This window comes from Microtus oregoni, unplaced genomic scaffold, assembly GCF_018167655.1.
Source record: "Microtus oregoni isolate MIOR12 unplaced genomic scaffold, Mior012 000035F_ref0000213, whole genome shotgun sequence".
Lineage (NCBI taxonomy): Eukaryota > Metazoa > Chordata > Mammalia > Rodentia > Cricetidae > Microtus > Microtus oregoni.
In genome coordinates this window covers 23,236,954-23,254,556 of record NW_024543094.1, presented here as the reverse complement: position 1 = coordinate 23,254,556, position 17,603 = coordinate 23,236,954, and the positions used below count along the sequence as shown (strand labels likewise).

General features: G+C 39.5%; 1 protein-coding gene across 1 annotated transcript in view; it reads left to right on the top strand.

Annotated features, from left to right (window-relative positions):
* The first annotated feature begins 2,081 nt into the window (after positions 1–2,081).
* Trdmt1 (tRNA aspartic acid methyltransferase 1) overlaps positions 2,082–17,603 on the top strand; it is a 34,797-nt gene continuing 19,275 nt past the window's right edge. Inside the window, exons 1-3 of the mRNA XM_041630868.1 lie at positions 2,082–2,172; positions 11,041–11,150; positions 16,909–16,985. Coding sequence (XP_041486802.1) covers positions 2,109–2,172; positions 11,041–11,150; positions 16,909–16,985 — 251 coding nt within the window. The 5' untranslated portion in view covers positions 2,082–2,108. The remainder of the gene's footprint in view (positions 2,173–11,040; positions 11,151–16,908; positions 16,986–17,603) is intronic.

The window sequence follows — 17,603 nt, the reverse complement described above, 5'->3', positions numbered from 1 at the left end:
GGCATTATGAGAAATTAATTGATTCCTTTTTAGAACAGTAGTATTTGGATTTTCCCCCTAGGTCCCTGAGCTGTTTAGTCTCAGGTTGCTGGTCATCTAGCAGTGTTGGCTATGGGTTACATCTTGTGGAGTGGGTCTACAGTCAAGTCAGATATTGACTGGTTATGCTGACAAAATTTGTGCCATCATCGCAGTAACATAACTTGCAGGGAGGACAACATTGTAGATCAAAGGTTTAGGGCTGGGTTGGTGTTTGTGCTTCTATGTTGGTTGCATGCAGCGTACCTTCCTTTGCCTAAGAAGTTAGCACACAGAGGTGGAGACTCTATGTGAGCACCAGCTCAACTTCTCCATGTTCAATGAGTTGTTCAGGTGTTGTCTTCAGTAATGGGACCTCACTGTCAGTTTGTGGAAAGCAACTTATAGTTTTGGCAACAGCCTGGGTTGTTTGGGAGCACTTGGGTCAAAATGACTCCTACTGACTTTCTGCTATACTCATAGACCAGAGCCTTGCTCAGCTATCATCAGAGAAGCTTTCTCCTGTAGCAGAAAGGAATTAATAGAGACCCACAGCCAGACATCAATCAGACTAAGGGACCCTGGAACACTTAGCTGTAAATGAGATTTCTCTATCAAATTCTTCACCCAAGGGATCAGGCAGCTTCATAGAAGAGGAGATGAAAACAATATAAGAGCCAGAGGAGATGGAGGACACCAGGAAAACAGGCCTTCTGAATCAACATGATTGACACACATTGAACTCATAGAGACTGAGGTAGCACACACAAGATCTGCACAGGTTTGTTCCAGGTAGGGTTCTAGAGAAGTAGATACAAACTTCCATCCCTAACCCAGAACTAACTTCCAACTCATAACCACTTGCAAATGAAAATGTAGTTTCCCCCAAGGGAGTCTCACTGGGGAAACAACCCACTCTTAAGGGTAGGCTGCACGCCCAACAGTAACTGACCAACAAAAAATGAACTCAGTGGCATCTTTTTAGTTTCCTTGTCTCATAATGCTGTTTCAGGTTCTTCCTTTTTTTAAAATTTCGTCTTAATACTTTTTATTTTATTTATGTATTTTTTTCTTCTCTTTACCTTCAGCAGGTCCTTTGCATATACACGATGGTTCCCAGGTTAGTGTTTTTACGAGTATGCAAATGAGTAGGTCTGTCTCTTGTGCCTTCTCTCAGGCACCTTTCTTTCTTTTTGCTTTGCTAAATAACAATGTGTTAGTTTTTGTTTTTATCTTATTTCATTCCCTAGAAGCCTGTTTGTTTTCTAATGAGAGACAAGAAGGGGGTGGATCTGGATGGGATGGAGGTATCAAGAAGCTAGGAGAAGTAGAGGGATGGGAAACTGTAATCGGGATATATTCTGCAAGGGGGGATAAGAGACCAATTTTCAATAAAAGAAAAAAAAAGCCTATGTTGGGGTTTTTACCAAGGTAAAATAAAATTAATCCTATTATCATTTATAGAAAACATCCTCTCTATTATCAATGCTTCCCCAGGGCTCTGCTCTAAATACTTGTAATTTTGGACCTTTCTTTGCGGGAGAACCTGGTAAGATTTAACTCCGAAGTGAGAATCACAACCCTAGCCAAAGTAACCAGGATTTAACTCCATACTGTAGAATAGGCACACCAGGGAACATGCGGGTGTGCGCTCAAGAGTCCTCAAAGAAATACCTGATCAGTTCAGAGTTGAAAAGAGCAAAAGGAGCCTGCCGTTAAAAAACGACTCTAATCAGTAATTCACTTCAAAGTCGAGGGCGTTTTCAGTTCTCTACTGAGGGGTTTCTTTCTCACTCAAGGTCACAGAAAACAACAAACAAGGAAGATAAAGCACAACTCAGGAGGCGAAGAGGCTGTCTCTCACTTGGGAGGCCATATTAATAGTTGTCTGCCCTTCATCCCCTTCTGCACCCCTGCACAGGCCCCAGGCTCCAAGCTGCTGTCTTAGTCTCCAGCCTGAGCTAGCAACAGGAGGTTGGGGAACTGAAAAGCCGCGGAACCAGAAGCGAAGGGGGCGGAGCGGAAGGGGGGGTAAGAGAAACGAAGGACCGGTAGGCCTAGTTTCCAGGCCGCGGTCGCGGTGGCGAGGCATGGAGCCTCTGCGTGTCTTGGAGCTGTATAGTGGCATTGGTGGCATGCACCACGCGCTGCGAGGTGAGAGCGGACAGAAAACTTCTCATTGATTCACTCCGGGCCGCAGGTTCCGGCTCACGAGGCTCCGAGGGGCGGAGGGCGGGGCGGGACCTGGTGGCTGCTGACCTCGGTTGCCCTGGAAACCACTTCACCGCCGCCAGGCCGGCCCCTCAAGGTTGGGACTCCCCTATTCTGGCCCCAAGCTTTGTAGCCTAAGCAGGCTGGACGCCCCAGGGTACTGTCTGTGAGGCGGGATCCTTGGGTCTGGGAAGTCAAATGAACTTAATTTGGTTCAGACAAAGTTAAGGAGAGAGGGGACCCCTTTGCTCAGTGCCAAAGCCCAAATTGTAGGCTGGCTGTCTCTGAGCCTGGAGGAAGGCACGAAAACAGGAGGGGGTGGGTTGGAGCAAGGCGATAACTACAATTCAAGATAGAAATTTACTAGAATTAGTGTGTAGGGGAAGCGAAAAGGGGAGGGAGCATGGTTAAGTCCGTGACAAGAAACGTGCCTTCTGCAGGCCTACACAGATGCCAGGGAACGGGGATCAAATTTTTTCAAAAGTGTGACTTTGGCTTTGCAGTTTTGAACCTGTTGCTTGGTTTTAAATGTGTGAAATAGGACTTCCAGAAAGAGACCTCGAAAATTAAAGATAGAGTAAGGTGCCTGACAAATCAGATTGCTGCCACTCTCGTTTTGGGACTGTTTAATTAACTTCTTTGTCCATTTTTTTTGTGACATTGACTCAAAAACTCTTACTTTGTGAACTCCATTGCCATGTACTGTATGCTAGACACTTACGCAGTGAAAAAACGTTGGATGTGTGTATGTCTGTTCTGCTAACACAAATATAAAACAGAAACTTCTCTGCTCCCCTTTTTAGTACCACAAGTAACAGTAGGCTAAGAAGCATTCAGTTTCCAGTGGATTGAGTTTGTACATGTTTTTCAACAAATATTGATTTTTAAATCTCTACTAGGTTAGAAATATTGCATGTTTCACTGCTTTTTTCTGGTCTTTACATTCATTTATCACTTTAAAATTAAGCAAATTAGAGAAACTTGTTCTAACTGCTTTATTAACTTTGCAGGGTTTGCATTTTCCCCATGTCTTGAAATTTTTTGGTTGTGAGCCTAGACTTTAAAACATCTGAGCCATCTCTCCAGGCCATCTTGAAACTTTTTAATTAAAATAATTTTAAAAGCCACTTAGTACTTTATTATAAGCCATACATAACTATTTAATTTTGAACTTGTAGATTCCTCCTATTTTTCCCCCAAACACAATTGCTTCAAATAGATCCTTTAGTGCAAACCTTGATTCTTTTTCTTAGAATGTGCTTATGAATTTTGGAATAATTCATCCAACAATGACGATTAGAATCACAGTTGTTTCTTATCAGGACTATGAGCTGTTTTTTGCCTACCCAGCTGCCCTCTTGTCTAGACTCAGTGGGCTCCATGGGCTTTCTGTGTTCCTTTTGTGTTCCTTCTGTGTTACTATTGAAAGTTGAATGCTTCCAAAAAGAATTAACTATTAAGCAAATAGAACTCAGAATAACAAACTGAAAGAGACTTTTCAGAGGCTAGTTTTGGGAGCTATTTATGAGTGATACAATAGTTGTTTATATATTTAAATATGTTACACACACACACAAAGTATATACACAGTATGTGTGTGGCTGTGTGTGGCTGCTGAAAGAGGCCATTGGAGGTTGTTAGATTTCCTGGTGCTGGAGTTACAGATGGTTGTGAGCACAAAACGTAGGTGCTAGGAACTGAACTGAGGTCCTCTGGAAGAGTAGTAAGTGCTCTTAGTCACTGAGTCATCTCTCCAGACCCTATAATTATATTTTATGTCAGTTTTGATAGTTAACTAGAGGTGGAATACTGTTTTGTCCTTTCCTATAGTTTTTATTGACTTCTACCAGAATGTGTCAAACATTGTGACGTTATCGATTATTGAGAAGACATCAGCAAAGAGCATTGCAAATATCTTACAGTAGTGGAACATTGACCAAATGGCTCTGTTCCCTCAAAGCAAACTTACAGAAGACGCATTCAAAAATTTTCGTTGTTGAAGGCTGTAATCAGCTGGATCACATGCATTTGTGATGCTGGTTCTCTAGTTACATAGCTTATTTCCTTTGAATTCTGGATGTGACCTTTAACTGATTCCTGTCTATACAGAGCTGTAAAGAACTTTAACTTTTATTTATTCTTTTCATTGAGTCAGTGGAATCAAGTCATGCATTGAGTTACTGTTGTTTATATGTGTGTTCACAGCCTGAAAAGATGTGTTTTGAGGAGTATCTTTTGTAGTTTATCTTTGATATTTTCCTTTTATTTCTTAGGCTCATAACAAAAAGACCATTGAGTTCTTTTATTCTGATATCAATATCAGAAAAGTTGATTTGTTTGTTTACTTTGTACTGATTGTAAAACTAGTACATTTTCTGGGGTCATGGTGGGGCATGCTTCTTATCCCAACTCTCAGAGTATGAGTCAGGGGGAATCAATAGTTTAAGGATCGCGTGGGCTCCATGGTGAGAGCAAGGCTCTAAAATCAATTTAGACTTAATAAGACAAACAAACCAAGAAGTAGTTCATCCTCGCTGTCTTAAAAAATTGAATAGTGCAAAGAAGCAAAGATCCTATCTCCTGCAAATTTCATCACAAAGATAACCACTGATAACATCTGCTGTTTTCCCTGTTGTGATCTGAACAAACGGCCACATGGACTTCAACACTCAGGTCCTGACTCAACAGGATATTCTGTAATTATTTTCGGCGCTTTTACTTTGTATCAGTAGATGTGGGTTGTGTTCTCATACATGCATGCAGTTTACATGTATATCTTTTCATACTTGCTCACAGTTTTCTTTAGTACAAGTTTCCAGATAACTAGGCCTAAAACCAGAAAAATGTGTGGACTGTAGAACTGAAAATATTACATGTTCCTTTAAAAATAGCAGAGATACCATTTCCAAATCGCTTTCTCTGTATTTATTGTATTTAGTATCTATATAGAGAAATAGGGTATTGAGTTGCACTGAATAAAGTTCCTGAAGTTCCTCCTCCCGTACTTGAAGAATCCTTCCTCCTTAACTCAGTTTAGGACACCTGGGAAATGTTGATTAAACAATGTCTTTTTGTTTGCAGGTATGTAGCCAGCTGACTAATCAGGTTGTTATGTTGATAGTGCCCTGCTTTTTAAGCTGACATTTAAAATGCATTTCCTCGTAGGAGCAAAGATGTGTCCGTGTGCATTCACTTGAGTGGCTAGTAGAAATGCTTTCTGCAAATGACAAAACTCACCCCAAACTAGTTGGCATAAAAGTTTTAAACATACTCATTTAAAGGCTGCCTCTAAATTTGAAGTAGAACTTGAAGTAGTGACCCAAATCATGTCATTAGGAATTGATTTCTTTATTTATACATCTCAGTTTTACTCCATGTGGATTGGGTGCATGCATAGCCATCCTGGATTTTTTTGAGAGCTGGGGATTCGAATTCAAGTCCTCATGGTGTCGGAGCAAGCACTCACACCCAGTGAACCATCTCATGAGCTCCCCAGCCCTGGCCATGCAGTTTACAGTATAGTTGTTAGGAAAGCAAATAGACAACAACAGGGCAGGAATTTTCCTCTTGCACCAATTTTCTGCTTCTCACGGTGAATTTGGCACTGAGGGCTGGGTCCAGAATGGCAGGTCATGAAAGATAACCTGAAGCTCCACCCTCTTTTCCTGAACACTCATTGAGTATTGGGCACAGAAAGTTTCATTAGAAGTTTTTTGTTTGGACTATCTTCCTGAAAATGAGACAAAGCATGTCGTATTCTGGGGGAAAAGGATTATAATCCTCCCTGTGGTCTCCTGCCATGGGTTAATAGCAAGGCCAAGAAAAGTTTTGCTTTTCTCAGTGCCGTTCTGACATCAGCTTTTGAATATCTACAGTTACTGAGTATGTGTAGTGGAGGTTAAAGCCTTCCAGTTACTATTGTAAAAGCTTTCTGCTTATGCTGTTCTAACACTCTCTTTGAAATACTTATGATATTTCTCTCTGAATAGTTACAACTTAAATTTTCTCGTTGGCCTAATTTCCTAGGTTTAATAATGATAAAAATTAAACTGTCATCAACACTATGTGGTCTGTAACTTTTCAGATGAGTGCTAAGTGGCCAGTGGGGTTTTTATTACTTACTGGATATCTCCTGTTGCTGGAGATTTTATTGACTCTATTTCATTTATTTTTAATAGGAGCTCTTTATGGGAGCTGTTATATATATCCATTTCATTAATGAGGAAATTGAAGTTTAGAGAGGATGAGCACATTTCCCAATACTGTAGCTTGTGAGAATTTCAACATGGATTTCTCTTCACTGTTTCCCCACTGTGGAGTGCTGACTCTTTGCCAGGACTTCTCCTGAGCCTGGTAATTATAAACTCAGTATGGATGCCACCAGCCAAACACAGCTGTTTGCATTTAAATTAAGATGGAGTTCGAGAGAAATTTAGTTCCTTAGTGTTGGTCTCGGGCTAAATGCTTCCTAGCTACCCATGTGTGTATCCTATCAGACCGTGCAAATGTGGAATGTCCGTATTGTCGCTCACCATAGAGGCCCTTTGGATGGAGGAGCTGCTTTAGAGTTTTACAGTAACTCTTCATCCTAGCTACCTATATTTAGAAACAAAATTTGTAGGGGCAGCGCCTGCCTGGGAAGTCAAGACTCCTTAACCCTACGGGTGATAATTCTGAGGCCTCAGGGTAGTGTCGGTGCTTTGTCGCACTCTGTGGCCCTGACAAAAGTGACTCTTGCCTGACCTTTCTGATCTTCTGAGGAGAGCTCCAGGGCGGGCATGAGGAGACAGGAAGGGGCTCTAGTGGCTGCCTCCTCACAGGAGCACAACTTTAATTGGGCTTCCCCAAACACTTCCTGGAAAAGAATTTTTGTGCCTCATTTCCTTTCTCAAGTTTCCTTCAAAATTTGTTCCCTGCTTTTTGAACTGTGTTCTCTTTTCTGATGTGACATCTTTGCTTTTTTTGCCTGTAAGCCCCCTCACGTGTTTCTTTTTATACAGTAACTTGCCATCTCTCTCTCCCATGCTGCTTCTTCAGATCTTCTGTCTTTCTATATTTTGTTGGAAAATAATATTTCAGTTCTGAGATACAGTGTCAAGGGTGTAATCAGATCTCAGCCCACATGTCTTAGCATATTCCTTCAGGGCCTTCTGCTGTACCAAGTGGGGGAACTTAGTCTTCATTTTATGCCTTGAAATAATTTCTTAGAAGTGTCTAAACATGCAAACAGCTTTTAAAGAAATCCAGGAAATATATTTGCTAATAGCAATAAGCACATTTGAAAATGATTTCATTTATTTATTTTTTCATATTTGTTTGTATTTACTTATTTATTTGTATATTTGGGGATACATGTGCCATGTGTTTGTGGCATCCATCCTCTCCCTGGTGTGGTCCCTGGTCCGTGTTGTCAAACTCAGCTGGCAGAGATGCCTTTACCTGTCCCAATTGCCCCAGTTAGCAAATATTTTAAATTAAAAGCCTTTACAGGTCCACTTCTACCTCATGTTTTATTCCATTGAGCTGTCACTCTGAATGAAAGAATAGACCTTCCATACCCTCATCGGATCACAGTCTCACAGCTAGAGGTCAGTGTTAACATGCTACCTGATCAAATGTCTCAGGTGTGAGTCTGAGGCCAGTTACATATTTACCCAACTTTTATGAGGGCCAGATCAGAAAGTAGATGAAAAAGAAGACAAAAGTTCCTAAGAACTATTTATTTCATCATGAACTGCTCAATTCTACACTTGATATTTCTCCCACGTAGTAACTATGTGTGAACAGTGTATCTGTTAGGCCAGAGAGAGAATGGAACTTACACCTTTTACGACCAGCTAAGTTCTTCCTTACAGCTTTTCCAGAAAAAGAAGGAAAACTATTGCTATTCAAAGTAAACTTCAGTCCTCAGAAATGGAAACATGATGCCCTTGTCATTTCCATGTAGATCTCGCCTTACAACGTTGACAACAGTGTGCGTTGTATTTCTCTAACCAGAATGTCTCACCTTCTTAAAAAACTGTGCTTCCTATTCATAAACATGAAATCCAGAATAGTGACTGAAATGTCATGGATTAAACCCATGCACAGCATTGGAGCAAAGACCAGAAAGCACATCCCCCGCTCCTTCCAAAACCCTGCTGGGTTCCTGTCCCAGTTCTTGCTCCTTTAAGAATAATTCTTGGATCCCAAGTGAGAGAGCTCACAGGGGCACAGTTCTAGAGCATTCTTTCCACCTCGACATTTTCAAAACTTCTCTCCTGTGTATTTAAACTATTTTATTAGAGAATATTGAGATGGCTTTCTTTGGAGTCCAGTTTTAGATGTTGCCATAAAAAGATCAACTTGCTTTTTTCATTGTTATATATGAGTTTAATTTCTCCTTAGAAGCATACCTAAACATTTGTTTTAAATACCTACAGATAACCTAAACAATATTTTAAAAAATCAAGTTGAAGTTAGCATCAGAAATGTGTTAGTACAGGATGAGCATCCTAATAAAAACAGTAAACTATGAAATGCTCCAGAATCAAAGACTTCTTAATAATCATCTTGATGCCACAAGTGGAAAATTCTACTCAATCTCATATGATTGATCGGAGTAAAAGAAATGCCCAGAAACCAAACATTTTATATACAATTGGGGCCAGAGATGGTTCAGTAGTGGCTCACTGAGTAAAGGTTTATACAACATAATAAACAAATAAATAATGATTTTTTTAAATTAAAATGACCTCCAAGCTATGTGTACAAGGTTTATAGGAAGCAAATGAGTTTTATGTTTATAATTGGGTCCTACCCTCATGCTGTCTTGCTATGTATATGCAAATATTCCAAAATCTGAAACATGCTCGGGTTTCAGATACCCTTCTTATGTGTGTTTGTGTCTTTCTATCTTCAGGAGGCTCTAGTTTTATAACAGTTTAAACACTGTGCTCCGTCCATGAGAACACTGCATTTGCTCATTGACTTTCATAGTCCGTTCTCTTCTGAGAATTACTTTTCAGTTCATCAGGCTTTGGATCTCCACATGAAACACTCACTTGGCAGTAGCTTTTTGTCAGGTTTTATGTCCTCCGGACATATAATACAAGAGCATAAAATTACTTATTGACTATGGTATGGATTCAGCACATGATTAGATTTTCAGTCGACCTAAAAAAGATGAAAGTCATGCTAGCCACCTCCAGGCAATCCTGCCTGCTTCTGTGGGGACTACGAGCAGGCTGCACCATGGAGATTGCAATTTATCTCATTCAGCAAAGTTGAATTCTGAGTTCTCATAGTGATTAGTGACTTACATTAGTAAGTTTCATGATTTTTAAAATTAATCTGCATACCTTTTGGCTTAGAAACCTTTTTGTTTTAGGTTTTGAAGTCTTTCATGCTTTTAAACAAAGATATGATTTATAACCTCAAATATATCCTAAATCAAGAAACTAGTTATTAAATTTAAAGTCAGCTAGAGGCAGCTACCTGTGGTATTAAGTAGTCTAGTGCCCATGTGTAAGGCACGGAGAACTGTCCTTTTTCACAGCCAGGAAGTACCTGGGAACACCTGAGTGATTTGAGCCTACCCGATAGAATATTCACGTGGAGACATCTAAGTCCCTGTTTTCTCCTGAGTCTCTCTTTTCTAGGACTCAGTGAAAGGCTGCAGTGACCTTCTGAGCATGGGGGTCTTTCTCTGCCTTTTGTCCTGTGATCTGTGCAGCTGCTTGCTTTGTGAGTTCTAACTCCCTAGACCCTGGAAATGTCTGCACCAAGTAAAGCTGCCTGGTAATCAACAAATGGTTAATAAAGAGAGCTGTTTGGATCTACTGGTAATCTTGTTATGCTAACCAATGACTTTCTCAAGTTTCGGATGCTTTTTATATTTAAAATTCCCCATGTTTTCTCCTGATTTTGGATATGGTCTATAACAACAGCCACACTTACAGAGTTCAAACTTTTAATTACCACCAAAAATATGTTCAGATTCTTTGAATTTAAAGCTGTTTTGAGAATGTGTTTCCTTAGCAGCAAGGTGTGCCTTAATCTGAGCCTCTCTTCCTCTCCAGTCTCTTAAGCTCTTGTTAAAAATGTGTGTTTTTAGGCTTTGAACTTTTTTCAACTGGACACTAATGAATTGATCTCATTTAAAAATGAAACTCTAAGCATGGTGATTCTGTTGTGTGTAAGTTATATCTCAGTGAAGCTGTTATAACAAAATAAATTTATATTAAAGGCATTTTTAGTGGTATTGTGAATCAGCTTTTTCTTAATACAGGAAAGTGAGAACACATGGTCATTTGTTTATATAAAGTTCTGAATAATGGGACTTGCAGAGTGTATTATGTGTTCCTGTTTTTTATTTAACTTAGAAAACTGTGTTTGGCATAAACATGTGGCTTAATGAGAAAAGAAAGCTATCTCCTTAGACAACTAAGAAAGTTGAAGTTAAGCTAGACGGTGGTGTTTGCACGCCTTTAATCTGAGCACTTGGGAGGCAGAGGCAGGTGGATCTCTATGAGTTTGAGGCCAGCCTGCTCTACAGAGCAAATTCCAGGACAGGCTCCAAAAGAAAAGGAAAAGAAAGCAAAAGAAAGTTGAAGTCTTACTCTCAGCACTCAACATGCTGCCAGAGAGAAAAACTGAACGTCGTGCTGAAAGACTCCACTTCCTGCCTGTTCCTCTTGCCAGGTTCTTCCTGCCTGTTCCTCTTGCCCGGTTCTTTGCTGTGGGCTGAGATCAGGCTGGGGGAGAAGGTCGGCGCACTGCTGGATTCTTTATGATGGGCTGATATTGAAGATATTCCTTTTATCATTCCAGAAAGCTGTATCCCTGCGCACGTGGTGGCTGCTATTGATGTGAATACTGTTGCTAATGAAGTATACAAGCATAATTTTCCTCACACACAATTACTGGCAAAGACTATCGAAGTGAGTATATATTATTATTTTAATAATATAATAGCAGTGAAAATGCATATTACTAACAATTCCTCAATGCTGGTTTCTGGTGGCTTAATTGGAAAATAAGTTGTGCAAATAAAATTTTAGGAGAAGAATGAATGTTTTAAATTCTGTCAAAAGAAAGAGTAAATTATTTAAAACACTCAAAGAGTGAGGTCACTATTTGCTCTCTGAAAGAAAAGATTGACATGAACATGATTAGCTTCGATAGTGGAGATAGCAAACTGTAATGGTCATATCCAGTTTCTAGCTATGTAATACAGCACGTGGTAACAATAAGGAAGGGTTCCTTGACTATTACTTTCTGAATGCTCATTAGCAACCTTGTCAGAGTTAATATACTTCACCAATCGTTGGCTCTGTTTTGAAATGAATATGAGCACTAGATGACCAAAACAAAATGAACTCAATAGTATTTTTGGAGATTTTGTCTTATAATGCTTTGGTTAGGCTTTTTTTTTTTTAAATTGTGCTTGTCTTTTGCTTATCTCTTATGGGTCCCATTTTTTTGTATATATGGGTTTGTGTGTATTTCTTATGCTTTTTCTCTCTTTTCTTTTTTCTCTGCATGTTTGTTCTATTTTACTCTGTTTTTTCTTTTTAAAAAAAAAAAACTTTATTATTGGCCTGCTTGTTTTCTAAAGAGAAAGAAGGTATGGAATTGAATGGGTAGGGAGGTGGGGAGGATCTGGGAGGAGATAAGGAAGGGAAATCATAATCAGAATAAGCTGTATGAAAAAATGTTTTTCAATAAAAATAAATAAGAACACCTCATTTTTTTTCCTATTATTTGTTGGTGTGTTTGTAAAAGAGAGACATTGTGCATACAATGGCACATGCATGCGTGTGTATGTGTGCGTGTGTGTGTGTGCGTGTGTGTGCGTGTGTGTGTGTGCGTGTGTGTGTGTGCGTGTGTGTGTGTGCGTGTGTGTGTGTGCGTGTGTGTGCGTGTGTGTGTGTGCGCGTGTGTGTGTGTGCGTGTGTGTGTGCGTGTGTGTGTGCGTGTGTGTGTGTGCGTGTGTGTGTGCGTGTGCGTGTGTGCGTGTGCGTGTGTGTGTGTGCGTGCGTGCGTGTGTGTGCGTGTGTGTGCGTGTGTGTGTGCGTGTGTGTGTGCGTGTGTGCGTGCATGCGTGTGTGTGTGCGTGTGTGTGTGTGTGTGTGAGTGAGTGTGTGTAGGTCAAGGGACAACTTGCAGGTATTGATTCTCTATTTTCACTATGTGGTTTCTGAGGATTGAACGTCAGGCTCGGGGGCGAGTAAGTTCCTTTACCCATACTCTTCCTGTGGAAGACTAGCAACAGCAAGTGTCTGCTGATGTGTGAGTGTTCTCACTGAAACACTGATGGATCTAATGTAAGATTTATTAAAGCACTTTGGGAAACTTTTGTTATCTTATAACTTTGCAGATAATTGTCACACAGTCCAGTAATTCCATTCTGAGCTGTTTATCCACAGGGCAGCAAAAGGAAACCCAACAGAGCCCAATATTTCTTACTGTGAAAATAAGGCCTTAACTCCTTATTGTAGAAATTTTACATGCAAAATTCTCATGAAGCTGTCAATTATGCACAGTAATGGCATCCATGCGAAGTGTGCAGTTTGTTTTCTGGATTAAACTTATTTGTTCAGAATGGATATAACAAATATTTTCTCTACTTCTATAGCCTGCCTTTTTATTTCTTTAGCTATTTCCATCAAAGAGCAGAAATTATAGTTATAGGAATTTTTTTTTCCTGCACAGAACTTTTTTTAGTGTATTTGGTGAAACCTTTTTATTCTCCAAATTTTTCTGTTTTTTTTTTTCCTTAGATTTGTAGGTTTGGGTTTTACATTTGGATCTATGATCCATTCACACTTACTTTTTGCATGCAGTATGCAGAATGGGCTATTCTTTTTTTTCACCGTAAGGGAATGTAAAGTCGATCATTTGCTGAAGGGTAGTCTTTTAGTCAGTTCCCATGACATGTTATAAGGAACAGATCACTTATTTATGGGTGCATCTTTGGGCCCTTTTCTCAGTAGGATGAATATATAAACTCTTACTTCAATAACACAAGGCTTTGATAGTGGTAGTTTTTAATACATACTGAATTCAGGCAATGTAAGTCCTGTGGGATTTTTGCCATACATACACAGGCTCTCTACTTGGTATAAGTGACTTTTGATCTTATGTAAAACCTGGAAGTTATGTCTTCTTAGTAACTGTTCTTTCCCTGGTAGATGTTCTTTGCTCCATCTTACGGTGTCATGACTGCTGTGTGCACAGACTGATCCCAAAGGTTCAGTGGGACAGCTGTGCAGATGATGTGTGCTTCCTTCATCCTGTGACACAGTTAGTCACCCTGACCTCTTTCCTGTCTCTCCTCCACTGTTTAGCTTACTTGGTTCTGTTTGGGAGTTGCCTCCCTTCACTGCTGTCTAGAAATAATTACTTAGCAGAAAGCTGTGGCAATTGTGAGATCCTACTTTAGTTTTTCAGTCTCTTCCCTGCAATGGTAGCCTGCTCTAACAGAAGTCTACTATGTGCAAACTCAATAGCACTTACATTTAACACAGCTTTTTAGGGCTTCTGAGGTTGTTTTGGCTTTGTTCAAATGAAGGTAAAGTTAGAAGTTAAACTCTTATAGAATTTCATTGTAGTTGTTCACTGCCAGGATCTTTCAACCTTTCTATCTCCTCTTCTAAGATGATCTCCAACCCTGGGGAGTGCACACATGCACACACGTGTAAGGGGGGGCAAAGGTCTCCCTTAAGGCTGAGCACACCATAGTCTTTTATTTGTCACTTTAGCAGGGCAGGAGTAGCAGGTCCTCACCCAAGGCCCACCATCTGTTTAGATATCGGTTCTTAGCCCTGACTACAGTGCGAGGTATGATAATAACTAATAAGGTGCCCATCATAAGCTTCATGGCCAACCAGAATCAGTTTAGCCTTCTCATCATGAAAGTAGCAGTGTAAACACGTTCAGAATAAGAATACCCAAAATATGTAATTCCGAATTGAATGTACAGACTTAGGTAAATTTAGGTTTCATAATTTCTGTGAGATAGCAAATGGCAGTACCAGTTATCTTATTAAAAACTTTTATTACAAAAACAAATTTAATATAAATCTTTTAAAGTAGATGTAACCAAACATAATCTAAATCAACAAATTCTTAATATACTACTGATTGAATATTTTACTTTAATAATTTAATATCTTGTCTGTTCTACTCTTTAAGAGAAATGATGAGAAACTATGTGTATTTTGACCTATTGAGATCTCTAGATATATACTAATAGAAGCTTAAGGAATTCAAACTTTAATTATATTTCCTTGCTAGTTTTAATAGATATGGTAAATCATTATATATGCACAGTCTATAAAATTATTGGAAACAAGAAAAGGGGCTGGAGGAAGCAATTCTAGCTCACTCAAAGGGGAGTCAGTTCATTAATCTGTGTGTTTGTGAGGGAAAAAAGACTATCTTTTTGTTTTATAGTGCAGGAAAGAAATAGGAATTTTTATATATATTTGTATGGAATATAGTTTATATGTACTCACATATGTATGCTAAGAAATGGTTACATTGAGCAAATGGCATATTCTTCCCCCTACATTCTTACTTTGTGTGACCTGCTGGGCGGGGCAAAGCACATTGCCATGCCATACAATAGATGCCCAAACTCACTGCAGTGGTTTGGTGCTCTTCCACCACTGTTTTTCAACCAGTTTACTCTTTGCCTCTATGGGTTTGACTTTTCCAGTTAACATATGCAGGTGAGGTCATAAAGTATCAGCCAGAATCTAACTTAACTGAAAACCCTGATTTACCTTGTGTCTCCTTGGATCAGCACAAGGTGGGGGCTGTCTCCCTGCTTAAGATACGAGGACAGGGTGAGTGGGAGGCCAAGAAGTGGGAGAGTGCTTGGTACAGAGAGAGGGGCGGGAGGAAATTCTTCTGGTCTCCTCCTCCTCTAGCAGACACTAGCAGGTGACTTGTGACAGGCGTTGTCAAATGGAGAGAGGAAGTCATTTAGGATGGCGAACGCTGTGGATCGGGATGGTAACTAGAGTGTAAGAGCACGATTGTCCATGGCAGCAAGATCGTGACAGCAGCGCCCTTCAGAGACTGCGATACGGTCTTGGCTGTGTACCAGGCCTGTCTTGAGGAAGGCAACTTTTTCCACACAGCCTGCCAGAAAAGTCTTCGTTATCATCCATGGTCGGGCTGAGATATAACACAGGTTCATAACCAGCGGTGGAATTCCTTAATCAAAAAGCTGTAGATGAAACCAAAGTACTTAGCTAGCAAGTGAGAAATTACTAATGACTAGTGTGTAAATGTCACGAGCAGACACCTCATTGGGCCTGCTCATTGTATACAACAATGCCTGCCAGGTAAATGCTACTCAGAAATAGTAGTGGATTGATTTATAAAAATTGCTAAATGAGCTAGCATACTGTACATATAAAGTGAGCAGAGAAATGCCATGAAAATGCTGATAAAGGATGAAAGGGTTTAAAGCTGACAGCAGATAAACGATTGAATGGTAATTGATGCATAAAATACTCTCACTGGGCAGAACAGGATAAGGAATAGCCAGCCACGAGTTTTCACTGTTTATCACTTCTACGCTACAAGATAGGAAAACCATTGTCTTACGAGTACAGACTCCATAGTTACAAACGAAACATAAACAGGTTTTTCAAAACTTATCTGAAGGATGCTCACAGTGGACCCAAAGTGGGCTTTCTCCTAGAAATGCTCCAGTGTCAAAAGTAAGGATTCTCTTGATAGGAATTAATGAGATCCTTCTGGAAAAGAGGACAACTCTGTCTGAGAGTATTCATAAAATTTGGTGTTTTTTATTGAACATTTTAATCTCTTGTAATAAAACTAAAAATTATGAGCACTTCTCAAGATTCATATGTTATTTCCTGGCCTTATACATGTCACTAACTTTTAATTCAGTGGCTACAGCTGACATGTTCCCGATTTCACTCACCCTTCATAGAATTCAGAGCATAAACTTTCCCACTTTATCGAAATACTTAATACTTGTTAGAGATTTGTTATAATAATTAGGGAGGTTGTGATACTGGGCTATTCTTTTTGTATTTCTGGCCAAGAGTGCTTAATGGGAATTGGTAATGGAAATACTGACATGTATTTCTCATTGTTGTACATATATGTGTGTTTTTATATGCATGTGTAAATGGAACAGATTAGGGGTCATTTTAATTACTCTTGTCTATTACTATTACTCTGCTAAGTTGACATAGTACTAAGCTGACTGTTCTGGCTATTCATTACATCACACTTGTGAAAGAGAGAAGCACAATGATAGATGGGTGCTTAAAGATTCCCCAGACCTTTGCCAAATATGGTTACTTACAAAATAAAGTTCTGATGAGGGAGGGGGACTTGATTGGGGAAGGGGGAGGGAAATGGGAGGCGGTGGCGGGGAGGAGGCAGAAATCCTTAATAAATAAATAAATTTAAAAAAAATAAAGTTCTACTTGGTCAAGTCCAGAAACAGCAGTGTTACATCTGAGACCTCCTAAAGGGACAGGTGTGGTGGAGGAAGCCACTGTTTTCCTGACAAGATTGCTTTGGGAAATTGGTGTAAAGCACAGTGTTAGGCAAACCTGCGATGTCTGATTCCTTAGTTCTAATTGTTTAGTACTTCCTCTCTTCATTCTGTGCGTGTTTTCTTTCTTCGAAATGTTCATTCCTTAGGGTATTTCACTGGAAGAGTTTAACAAGCTATCTTTCAATATGATTGTAATGAGCCCTCCCTGTCAGCCATTCACAAGGTATGTATGATAAGTATTTTCTATTAAGGAAGAGTCAGTGTGGGTTGAGGATATAGCTCAGTGCAAATACTTGCCTAACATGCATGGGCCCTGTGTTCAAATCATGACACACACATCCCTCACCACCAATAAGAAAAGAAAGGGGAGAGACAGAAGAAGGAAAGAAGGGAAGCAGGAAGAGCTTAAGACCCTAGCTGCACGTGCACAGCTTTAAAGCACTTTGTAAATGCATCCTTTCCTGCACTCATATTATAATCCAGCATCAAGATTGGAATTGACAGTTACAGTCAGAAGAGCAAAATAATTTGTTCAGTAGTATATGTTTAATACTGTGTTATAGGTATATCTAAGGTACATTTATTTTTGTTTCAAATTACCTTAATTCCTATAAAATGTTGAGCATTCAGAGCCAATTCTTATCAGTGAAACTGAATTTTCCTCAGAAATATTTCATTTGTAAATTACTTATGTAAAAAATTGAAAGCTAGTTTAGCATATATTTACAAATTGTGTATTTCTCAAAATTAATATGATAATTCAGATTTTTCATAGCCACATTATAATTTCTAATTTCAGATTTATTTTGTAATTTCTAACAATGTGTTTCAAGGAATTGTC